The sequence below is a fragment of the Candoia aspera genome, chromosome 4 (genome assembly GCF_035149785.1).
Source record: "Candoia aspera isolate rCanAsp1 chromosome 4, rCanAsp1.hap2, whole genome shotgun sequence".
NCBI classification, from domain to species: Eukaryota; Metazoa; Chordata; class Lepidosauria; order Squamata; family Boidae; genus Candoia; species Candoia aspera.
In genome coordinates, this window is record NC_086156.1 from 83,386,164 (window position 1) to 83,398,959 (window position 12,796).

General features: G+C 39.1%; 1 protein-coding gene across 1 annotated transcript; it reads right to left on the minus strand.

The window, feature by feature from the left end:
• Positions 1-902: 902 nt before the first annotated feature.
• On the minus strand, positions 903-11,989 carry PHB1 (prohibitin 1). The gene is made up of 7 exons (XM_063300834.1): positions 11,844-11,989; positions 10,202-10,335; positions 9,689-9,850; positions 8,396-8,538; positions 6,775-6,891; positions 2,187-2,282; positions 903-1,332 (listed from the first exon to the last, which is right to left on the minus strand). The coding sequence occupies exons 2-7, from the start codon at positions 10,287-10,289 to the stop codon at positions 1,120-1,122; spliced, it is 819 nt and encodes a 272-aa protein (XP_063156904.1). The 5' UTR covers positions 10,290-10,335; positions 11,844-11,989; the 3' UTR covers positions 903-1,119.
• Positions 11,990-12,796: the final 807 nt, after the last annotated feature.

Consider the following 12,796-nt stretch of genomic DNA (forward strand, 5'->3'; position numbering starts at 1 on the left):
CAATGTGCTAATGGAATGATTTATAGAAATAATGTGAGTTTGGTTTGATAGAGTAAGGGGTTGATTATGGAAATTGCTGTATATTCTTGCTGTTAAAAGTCAGATGTCATCTTTTTTATGTAATCTTTTTTCATTTTGTGTTTTCTCACTTTTTTAGTTATTTTTTTTGTAGTTTTTTTGTTTTGTAGTTTTTATCTTTGTTCTAAACTTAATAAAATTCTTATAAAAATAAAAAAAAATCATGGCATAAGAAAAGGACTTTTTTGGTGGTTGCTTCCCTTAGGGAAGCTCATCTTTTCAACAGCAAGCTAAAGCTTTCCTGTTTTCTCAGGTGTTCTAGATATATTTTCTGTATTTACAACTAGAATTTCATCTCTACAGTGTAGCATCTTGCATCTAATTACTTTTTGTTTCTCTATTATTATTTATACTTGGTCAGCATAGTTACTGCTGTTATCCTGAAATGGATCCAATTATTGCAATTTTGATCCAACTGTGCTTTAGAATGTACAATACTGACAAATACATATTTTATGAGGTTTGTAGAAAACAGAGTATTTGATTTCTTTTTAATAATTCTGTTCTATTGAAATACGGCATTGATGTTAGTTGTTGCTATCTTACTTTATTAAACACTAACAACCATTAAAAAACATTTGATCATTTACAAAAAGGAAAATAATACTCCCACTGTTGGCAGCTTCAGTGCTAAGTGAACCTCTTTAAAGTAATCATGACTCCCAATTGCAGAGTTCTTAATACTAACATCAGGCTATAAATGGAATATATCCTAAACTGGTTTATGGGCAAAGACTGCCTAAAATCAACTCATACGGGAAGACCTTGCTTTCTCCAAGTTAGATTACTCAGCACTATCTTGCCAATTGAGCAATGGTTTACAGCTAAGTATTGATCAGCTAAAAAGAATACTCTAGAAGGGGAATAGGAAGAATGATTGCCTTTATTAGTGGAAAGGATTTTCAATCCATCTTAATTTCTTGTATTTTCAACCCAAAATGGAGAAAGCTCAGTGATTACTTTTGGCTAATCTGGTTTTTTCCCCCCCAAGGATAGAGTAGAAAAAAGGGTGGGGACGTAGTGGGTGAGTTTGGAGGACACTCATTGGGGTAGTTGAAGCAACACTGACTGTCCCGATGGCAGATAGGTGATGTTGCGGGACCGTGAGAGCTGATAAGCGATATCTTCAGCTGCTTCAAGCTTTCGCAATTCTATAAGGCCATCACCTGCTGAAGCCAGTGAATTGGCAATTAACTCAGCTGCTTTTGAATCCCCCTCAGCTGAAATGATAGCTGCTTTCTTCTGCTGCTCTGCCTGTGGAAATGTAACAGGAAGCAAAAAATGACTTCAGGAGAAAAAGGTAAGCATCACCTACTGCCTAGCTAATAAAGGAGTGTGGTAGTTATAAGACGGTAGCCAAAATAAGGCAATTAAGAAAACAAAAATAGGATGGAGAGAATCAATATGCTTGGAAACAACAATATCAAATAATTAAAGCAAGCATAACAATTCTGCTTGCTATGTTAGAATGCTCTAATGTTGGTATCGCTAATATTCCCAGTGCACGAGAGCGAGCAGATGTCAAGAAAGAGCAATGCCTGCTCCCCTTCCTGATGGCATCATTAAAAAAGTCTCTCCCAGGGCAAGCAGCTGGAAAGAATGATCTAAGACCAATTAAATAGTTTGAAATTTCCCACTGTACTGGAAGCAAGGTGGAGACTGTGATATTTTGGCTTATGCCTATGCCATGCCCTAGATTCTCTTTTATTCCCTCTACTAAATATGGAACTCTAATATCAGGGAAGGAAAAACGATGGATACTTCCAAAAGGCCAGGAAGTGTATCTGATTTAATCTGAAATGCCATGTCCAGGACATCTCAAACCACTTCCAGTTCAGCGGATTTATTTTTGAAATCCACCAAACTGTCTCAAGGATGACGTGGTCCAGAGGAGGTTCAGCACTGTTTGGAGGGGAAACAGAATGTTCTGGAGTTTCTGGAATGTTCTATTCCTGGATTAGTGAGTTTTGCACATCCCTATTTATGACTATAAAGATGTTGTACACTAGGTGCTAGAAATGACAAATTCTGAGCAACTGGAGCATTAAAAAGGAGACAAAAATCCTTTCAGCAAGCCACGAGCTAAGGCTGCCTATTCACATTCTCACCTTTTCCACTATGAACCTGGCCCTTTCAGCTTCTTGCTGGGCAACTTGCTTCATTTCTACTGCCTCTGTGAACTCTTTACCAAATGTCAGATGTGTCTGAGAGGGAAAGGGAAAAAATAATGCCAGTGAGCTAGAACAATATAAACTACCAATATCAGTTCCACAGATAACTGTGTCCTCCATCGTACATACATTATAGAGCAGTGTTTCTCAACAACTTTAAGATGTGAAGACTTCAACTCCCAGAATTCCCTAGCCAGTCACTGCTATAGAAAGAAATGAGAACAGTTTGCCTTCCAGAGGCCTCCTCCTCCTATTTCCACTCCCACCCCACATCCCCCACAAACCACATCACCAGATAGTTTTCTGTACCCCATTGAAAGGTTGCGAGACTGAATTCCAGCCTCAAGCTCTTAAGCCGTGCTCCCCATGGGGCTAAGATTTCAATTTCCATAACCATCCAGACAAGATGGTGAATGGATGTTTAAAGGGTACCAAGTTGGGGAAGCCACAAAAAACAAAACAAAACATACATGTATCCCCAAGAGAAACAACACAAGAAGGGTAGACAACTTCCTTTGGGTCAGGGGTAGTAATTCACTCTCCCAACCAGCTAGGAGCCTTAGGAAGTACAGAGCTGGCTTTTTTTTTCATGCTATATTTTTGCTATTTGGAGGATTTAAGGGTGGAAGTGGGGAACGGGTTGGCTTCTAGCGGCCCTCTGATCCCATTCACATTCTTGTTTTGGTTTAAAAAAAAAAGGTCAGGAAAAATATATCATAGAAGATTAGGCATTGTGCTGCCAAATTCTGGTAGCACAATCTTAGGGTTTTATGGTGGGGTCAACTAGCCTGTGGGTGGTCAATTCCTGCAACAGAAGAGAGAAGGGGAAGAGGCACAGAATGTGATTGTTTCTGATACATATAGGAAAGTTGTTGTTGAATATTGAGAAAAGATTTTGGGAAGGATACAAGGGAGTAAATCTCACAGCAGAGTTATGGAAGACAAGGAAGAGCAAGTGAGGAATCTGAGCAAAATTAATAGGTAGCACTGTCTTTGAATGTAGAGAGAGAGATAAGGGGCAAGGCTATACAAGGGTTTTGTGTGCAAGGAAAAGAAAGGTTGTGCAGGATCCAAGAATAGTTAAGAGAACAGCAGCATCTGGTAAAATTTCAAGCACATTTCACACATTAATTTAATTGAGCCAGTGTTTTTGCTTGGGGGATTCTTTTGACATTATCAAGGACTCATTCAGCTGAGGGCAATTTTTCTCATGCATTTATTTAAATGAGACTTAACATATTTCAAGGAATTCCACTGTAAGTAGTGCAATACTATTTTTTTAAGATACTAAGGATGTTATTTAGATAAGAAAGCATTCTGAGCCATTTCCATGAAATAAATCTTAACAAGCTGTGACATGAATCTTCCTTGGATTTCATATGTGTAGTCCCCTCATTCCATTTGCACAAGTCAAAAAACTGAAAATCAAACCAGAAGTTCTAGTCTTTGGTGGCAACCAAACTGGAGAGATGTCCAGTTTCTAATGGCAGCTTCTCGATCTACAATTTTTGTTCCTTTGTTAGTTTTAGAAGTTCTCCATAATTTGATATGAAGATAACATGATTAGCTTTCTCTTCTTAAGTGATTGCTGTTTGTGAATGAGACATGGGTCTTACAGCACATGCTCACAGAAAGTATTTTCCTCCCACTCCTCAGTCCTCTTCAGAAAGTGACACAGAGCAAAGCCATTGGAGTTGCTCCCATCTCTGAGGAACCTCAAAGATTCTATTAACTCCAGATCCTTCTGCCATTCTGGAGATTCCAGATGATGTCTAATCTTGAATTTCTTGTCACTTTAAAAACTCTTGTCTGTGATTGGAAAAGTAAGGTTCTAAAAACATGGGTTGACTTTTTTTAAAAAAATGGTAGAGCTTAGACATTCTCTCACGAGGAAAGAGTAAGTCAAGAGTAAGTCAATTTGAATGTGCTGATGAGCAATGGGCTAAAGCTTTTGAGCTATTTAAAGAGAATAAGGATGTTCAAGATAACAGTGTCATGTGTGCACAGTCTGTTATATAAAAATAAATTGTCCAAACATTTTCTATAAGGCTGAGCTATATGTCTTTGGTGCTGTATATGAAAAGATTCTTGTGTGAGATTTCCTCACCACAACCTGAATGTAAGCTGGAGACAGAAGAAACATAGTGTCTAAGCTTTCATTTTCATTCCTACAGAAGCTCAGCCTTGTTGTGGTTGAGTTTCTCAGAACTAATCTCTGATAATATCTTACTATTGCTTAGAAAAGTTAGACCTTGGGAAGGGAAAGACTAGAAGATAATGATTTTCCTGATTCTGTCCCCTCAGGTATTTCAGCAATACAAGTTATTTGATGGAGCAAGTTTAGTAGCAAGGCAAAAAATAATGAAAAGCTCTTTGTCTTTTTCCAGCTATTTTTTTTTCTTTGTGCCTGGAGTGTGGAAAGAAGAAATTCTCTGATTCAAACGCTGCAGAGAGATTTGTTCAGATGGGCTCAGAAGTAACAATTGCTTTGGTCATATTTACTATTTTAATATTTTTTTAATTGGAGAGGGACCTCCAAGTTGGTGAGGGAGGAAGGAAAGGTGCTTCTATGCTATTATTTTAGCATGCCTTGTAAGTATAGCTCTTTTTCTTTTTATACCGGTTTTTAAAACATCTTTTTATATCTTTCAACAGTTTTTACATTCATGTCATCTCTAGTGGTTTCCTGGAATGTTAAAGGCCTTAGATGTCTTTTCAAAAGGAGGTGATTTTTAGTTAATTTGGTGAGTTAAGTCATTTTCTGCAGGAAGCTCTCATTCTCCCACAGGAGGATTTTTAATCTAGGAGATGGATAGGTCAAACCTATATAAGCAGTAGAGCCAGTTTGGTGTAGAGGTTAAGGCATCAGGCTAGAAACTGGGAGACTGTGAATTCTAGTCCCGCCTTAGGGTAACTCTGATTTATATAACTTCCAATGTAGATTTTTAAAAAAATTTTGGTAACTAGAAATTGGTCGTGCTTATTAACTGCTATTGACCTGTAAGAGATCACCAGATGTTTTACAAAGATATTTTGTTCAGCTTTTTAGTTTGAATGTCAATCAGTTTAATTATGGTTGGTGATATAATCAATTAATTTATTGTAACAGTTTGGGTAGAATGAGTTCTAACTTATGGTAAATACCACCAGCTCTTTTATTAAAATTTATCTGACATTAATTGGTCAGGTAGATGTTCTCACAAAATCCAGCAGGGGGAGCTCCTGAACTTCCTAGTTGTACCTACTAGTTGTACTTATCCCTGAAAATCAGTCTGATGCTGATTATGCAGTTATTTATCTACATTAGAGATCTTCTTTAACCTTAAGGCATGAGTAGGGGAAAAGATCTGACCCAAAAGCTGGATCCAACTATAAACTCTCCCACAGAGGAAGCAAAGTCATGGCAAAGTCCCATTCCCATAACAAAATCCCTGTTTTTCTTCCACAAATATCTACTCTTGAAAAAAATGCTACCTGAACGCACCACAAATGCTTTGAACTGGTTTCCCTCGAAGAACATGGGAAATTTAGGACAGACCTAGTTTTATCCAACCCGCATCTTACCATTTTGAGAAAAGTAGAGGGTGGGCAAAGCACAGGCAGCCTTATTTCAAAGTATTACTAACACTTCTTGCAGCTTCCTCCCTGTGAGAGGACATGAATGGAACAAGGTGGGAGAAACTTCCCTTTATGGTAATCGTGGCAAAATTATTGTACACACAAAAATGGAAGAATAATGAAATACCCATAATAGAAGATTGGATTATAAAATTGACAGAGCTTGTGGAAATGGCAAAACTAACAAGTTTGGTTGGGGAAAAGATGATAAAAACTTTTTTAAAAGACTGGAAGCCTTATATGGACTTTTTGTTGAAAGAAGAAGACCGAATTGATGATTTATTGATTGGGGTTTAAAAAAGGTCAAAGAGGAAGGAAAAAGAATAAGATGGCAATTACTTGATAGAAAGGTGGAAATCATTCTTTGTTTTCTTTCCTTTTTCTTCTTTTAATTTTGTATACTTTTATTGTATTGAAAAATTCTAATAAAAAAAAAAGAGAAACTTTCCTTCAGGACCTGGGAGGCAGACTGGATATTCACTATTCCTCACTAAAGCATGCATGTTTTGTAGATTAAAAAAAGCAAAACATTACCTTTTTAATGTGGCTGGGGAAAACAGAAAAAAACCCTATTCAGTTCTAAACTCAGATATGGATCGTTCTTTTGATATGGAAAGTTATTACACAATCCAATAATAGAGACTTTGGCTGCAGACTTTAGAATCCTGGAAGAGGCTTTTTCCTCTCATTGACAGAGATGACCAGGTACTGATGGACCTTAGCTGCCAGTCCACTGTTCAGGAATGACGGGAGTTGGATTCTAGAAATACCTAGAGGTACATAGGTATCCCAGCATAGATGAATTAGGATCTACATCCTCTATTCTGGAATATTTTAATTAAGGGTAAACTATAAATGGAAATAATATATAAAATCAAACAGCTTCTAGATGCAGAACGCTTCTTACCAAGGAAACATCATCTAGAATGAGTCCAAATGTGGCTGCTCTTTCTGTAAGGTCTTCACTCACTTGTCTGGAAACCAGCTCTCTTTGTGTTATTAACTCCCCAGCATCAAAGCGAGCCTGAAACAATGATATATGCAAAACAGCACTTAGAAATAGACGGAAAGGCTAAAATTAGAACTATGGATTTATTAACTTAAAGTTTAACCCTGATAGGTAGAATTTCGACCCATCAATAGCTATTAGCCACAATATTTAATAGCAAATATTATCTTGACATTCCAGTGATGGTCTTCTCAGAGGCGTCCAATTGCTCCTATGGGAAACAGCAGGTCAGCCTGGATTGGATTTCGGTCTGAACCAATTGGGTTCTTCTGTTCATTGGAACTGAACTCCAATCTGGTATCCCCAATATGTCTTGGGCTACAAATCTCATTATTGCTTTTTCTAATAAAGTTGGAGACATGTCACACATGTGTTTATGTATATATGTATATCTGTCAGAAGCCATTCTCCAAAAAAAGGACAGGACAGTAAAAAAAAGAAAAAGAAAAAGAAAAAAAGAATTGAATTAAAACTGATTGAAATTAATTCCTCATATCTTTATAAAATTGATCTTGAACTTCATATTCAACTTCACTCTTTCACACATATAAATCCTTCTTACATGCTGAAACATACTCTTATAATCCAGTAACTTGTTCCAGCAGAGTGAACAAAAGAAAAAGAGGATATCAATGGGATAACAGGAAAGGATGGGAAATGGGAGAAAAGGTTGGATGAAATGAACCAAAAGGAAGAGGTTACTAAACAAGAAAGGAAAGAAAATAGAAAGTCTACTTTAAAAACTGGTTAAATTTGCTAGGAAAGCTGCCTCTCCCAAGCAATTTATAATCAGTGGCAAGATCCGCAGTCATTTGCTTCATTCCTTTGTTTGAATAGTGTTTTCTGTCCTTATCAGCTAATGTATGATCCTTCAGTTCAGAGGTAATTATTTGGGAAAAAGCCTTCATACATGACACTGTTTCTGTCATTACCAGGAAATATAGCGCAGAAGGAGTGAACGCAATATAGATCTTACTGCACAGACACTAAGTGGCACAGTCTCATCACCACAACATATACACACCTTCTAGTTCATGCCTCTACCTCTCCAAGTTTTTTTTTCCAAAAAAGAAAATATGATGCCTAGTATACCTTTTACTTATTCTTTGGTCCCTGCAAACTATTCCCTCTGATGAAGATCCTGGAAAGCACTGGATCAATATCTCTTAAATATCCCTTCTAAGATGCCTTCCTCCTTTGTCTATGTACTGGCATCTTTCCCCTTTTCTCCTTCCAAGAAATAAAAATGTAATGCCAACAACGGAAACTGAAAGGAGACAGGTTCACTGGGAACTTCCACATGCTGCACAAGAATGTGTCCACAAACATAGGAAGAAGAAAAGGAGGGAACCAGAATCAGAAAGGCTTTTGACAGACAGAAGGAATGACTGGCTCCACAGAATAAAATGAAATAGCCTCCCCCCTTTGCAGCATCCCACTAAATGAAGCAACTAGACTTGTGATAACGAATGCCTAGGCTTCATGACAGGAGACAAAGTCTTATCCCACTAGTTCATACCACCACAGATTTGAGGATCTCAGTTGTGATGGAAGGCAACACTCGTTCATCATAATCTTCGCCAATAGTGGTGAAAATCCGGGGGAGTTGTGTCATCACTGGCCTGAACAAGATTCGGAGTGTGATATTCACATTCTGTAGATCTACATAGCAGATAGGAAGCAGATTATAGCAGTTACATCTTGATAAATCAAGAAGGAAGCTGTTAACCTGTACCAAGCTTCTCAAAACTAGTTTTTGAGGAGTCTATTGGGACGCGGTGGCGCTGCGGGTTAAACCGCTGAGCTGCTGATCGGAAGGTCGGCGGTTCGAAACCGCGTGACGGGGTGAGCTCCCGTTGCTTGTCCCAGCTCCTGCTCACCTAGCAGTTCGAAAACATGCAAATGTGAGTAGATCAATAGGTACCGCTTCGGCGGGAAGGTAACGGTGTTCCGAGTCGTCACGCTGGCCACATGACCCGGAAGTGTCTATGACAACGCCGGCTCTTCGGCTTAGAAACGGAGATGAGCACCGCCCCCTAGAGTTGGACACGACTGGACTTTATGTCAAGGGAAACCTTTACCTTTACTTATTGGGACTACAACTCCCAGAATCCATTAGCACAGCCTTCGAGAAGATACTATGTTATATAAGCCTGGCATGCACAATTGCCTGGAGGGCAAAATAAAGGATTATCTGCTGCCAAGTGATCCATCCCAATTTTCTCTCATAAACAGGTCTAGGCCAACTTTAGTAAGGATAAGGATGACCCTCACAATAGTTTTTTTTTCACAATCTAATCCTATCCTGTTAACGTCACCAATTTTTACTTCCCTACTCCACAGCAGGATGCATGATCCAGGGAGGGAAAGAGAAAGCATCCCAAACCTAGATAAGATGATTTGCAACCACCCCCCCGCACCCCCAAAATGTAGGAGTGTGTGTGGAGAGGGAAGAGAAGTATAAAAAGCTGATGTATTTTTAACTGTTGTTTCCATAATAGAAATATAATAGGATGATTTGCTTTTGTGATACGTTTTTCATTAAAGGTAAAGATGCTCTTGAGTCAATGTAGTATTCTTGGCAGGAATACAGAAGTGGCTTGCCACTGAATTCTTCAGGGATTTTTTCTTATTTTCAGGTCTATCTTATCATTTTGGGATTTCCTGGTGGTTTCTCACCCAGGTACTAAACAACTGCAACTCTCCTTAGTTTGGGGGGATCAATGAAGATCTGCTAGGTGCTGTTACCTGCTCTAGCTTTACATTTCAAATTACCTTCATTGATAAAGATAGGATCTATCTCACTGCTTACCTTTGCTCCCAGTGATTACAGGAACATTGCGAGGGCGGGAACGGCAGTCAAAGATTATTGGCTTTTGAACCCAGGGAATGAGAAAATGGGTTCCTTCTCCCACCACTATGTCTTGAACACCTTGGAATCGGTCAAATATGACAGCCCGGTGGCCCGCATCCACTGAAAAAGGGGGAAAAATTCAAACAACTTCCTAAAGAAGAATAACCGTCACAGGAGAAAAGTAGGAAAGGAGGCTGAGAGGGCATCACTTTTAGGCTTAATACTGCCCAAACTATCATCCTTGCTGCCACTACAGCAGAAGAGAAAAAACTGTGAAACGTGTTGCTGTTTTTCTGCAGTTTTGTTTTTAAATTCTTCAATGGACAGCCTTCTAAGAATGTGGACCTGAGATTTTTAAACAAAATGATTGCTATACAAGCTGAAATTACTAGATTCCATCAATTCCTGTCTTAATATTTACTTGGTTATCTCACAGGAAAGAAAACGCTAGAGAAAGAAAGTCTTCCTTACCATTGTACAGAGCAGAGTTGACAACTCCACCAACAATCGCCAGCCCCAGGCCAAGTTTGCCCACAGTCTCAAAGATTTTGGAAGCCATTGGTGTCAGTTTAAGTCCTGCTTCTATGTTTTTGAGACAATCACACCTATATAGGCAGTGAGGACAAAATTAAGTAATATCACATATTGGAGGCAACGAAAAGGCTTCTCACAGGATACTTTTGCATAAAGAGCAGTTTCCTGTCCCTACCTGAAAATCAGTAGGTCCTAGGATAAAATTTTCTTACTGAATACAAATTATGGAAAAGTATTAGGATGCAGTCTGACTGAAGTTCATGCTGCAGGTGAACACTAGACTATTTCAGTAAAATTTAGTAAATTGTTTAACTGTTTTAACTGTATTTTAATGGTTTTTAAAATTATTTTGAATATTTGGGTTTTTTGTTTTTTGACTATGTCATGCAGAGTCATAATATGTGATGGATGGCTATACAAATGTAATAAATAAACAAACTGCCCTCTAGCAACTACAAGTGCTCATATAATTATTTTGATTTGTCCTTAGTGAAGATAATAATTAGGGTTGCCTTATTGTTACTTTTTTATGTTTATAGATTATTATGGGTACAGTTTTGCAGAAAAGGCTATTACAGTTTTATAAATACTGTAAGCTATGCTAATTTTCATAAACACATCCCTCTTTATAAGGGCTCTTCATTTGCAAAGTTTAGTGTTGCCTTTAACATTTTGGCTGTGGAAAGAAAGAACAAAAATGAATATGCACACATGTCAACCAGTATTGGAACCAGGAAGGAAAAGCATGATTTTGCTACATATCTGCTCATATTAGTCTTGTCATTTTTTTCCCCATCTTGAGTAGAAAACACATCAAGAAGAGTAAACTGGCAAATGAACAAGCATGCCTCAATAATCCCTTTATCTCTAACAGATGTGGCTTTCAGGTGCTTTACCCTGAGGAAACCTATGAACTCCTATTTCCCAAAGACAGTACACATCCTACACTCCCTGGCCGTTCTGACTGTGGGTTATCTCAGTAACAGCGGCAAGCTGTTTTTCACTGAATACAGCTATTAAGCAGAAGCCTTTTAAGGCGACCCCCCTCCAGAACTTTCCAAAGCTCCTGAATTTGTTTTAATATAAATTTCCAGAGCAACTTCCATTCTATCCGATCTCTCCAATCCATCACAACATCTCTTCCCCTGTCGGGAACCACTGCCTTTCCCACCCCGATCTTTGCAAACCCCCTCTCTATTCCCTATCTGTACTGGAATAGATAAGAGATCCCAAGCGTCTTGTTTCACTCAGGTTCTAGAAGACTACACGAGCATGTCCAATTCCTTTTATTTCCAGAATTCGACCATCCCCCAAATCTTTACCCCTTACACACCTCAGCCATTTCTACTTTTTGTGGCCACGTTTTCCCGCCCGCCGCTACAAAATGTTCATTTGTGCGAATTCTCCACCCCATCCATTCAGCAAAATCCGAATCCCAGGATTTCTTTTCAGGCACCATATATTTTCATTTATCACCCCACATTTTGCTAATTCTCCACAGTTGTTTCATACCAACGGTGCACCCAGTGCAGCTGGAGGGGAAAACAAGACAACCCCCCGATTCTTTGACTTAACTCACCTCCCAGGGCAGAGTTGACCTCCACATGAAAACTCCACCGAGCCACCTGGTCCCTCTGTACTTACGCACAATCGGCGCACCCGAGTATCGGCTCTTGCTTAGCTGTCGCAATGCCTGACGGGATTCGTAGTTCTTTCAAAGATAAAGATAAAACGATAGCCTCAGCACCGTGGGTCATGCACAGGCAAGATGAAACTTCAAATCCCGAACGGCATCGCGATACAAAGACCCGCCTTTTCCTACTGTCGCGGCGCCGCAGGGCTACGTGGGAATTGTTCGCGGGTTAAGCCGAGCGGGCGGTAACCACGAGGGAAGAGGGAATGTGGGCGTGTGTGAAGTTATTCACGTTTTTCTCTTCCATCTGGAGCTGAAGAACTTAGTGCTTAAAGCTAAAATATGCCATTTTTGGAGTTTGTACTAATAGAGAGAAGAATGATGTATACAGAATACTTTTTCTCCCCCTCTCTCTTGCTGCTGGAAGTCCTGCACGTATTTAGGAATATAGGGCGGGATTTTAAAAATAAGTTTTTAATGGCCTAACAAGTTTAGAAGCTGTGTTCGTGTGACATAACTCATGGTTTACTTAACCACGGTTTATGAAATGTATGGGGTGTGAATGAGAGACTAATCATAGATAGCGAGCACAGAGAGGTTTGCAGTTTAGTGTAGTAAATACAGATAGATATAAGTCATGCTTTTTATCTGGAGATGAAGATGCTCAGCAGCAACCCATTACTCTTAGCTTCAGTTGTCACTCTTAGATTTACTTACATCTCTTTAAAACTGTCTATGGCTATTATCACAGAGCCAGTTTGGTGTAGTGGTTAAGGAATCAAGCTAGAACTGGGGAGACTGTAAATTCTAGTCCTGCCTTAGGCACAAAGCCAGCTGGGTGACCTTGGGCCAGTCACTCTCAGCCTTAGGAAGCAGGCAATGGCAAAAAAACCACTTCT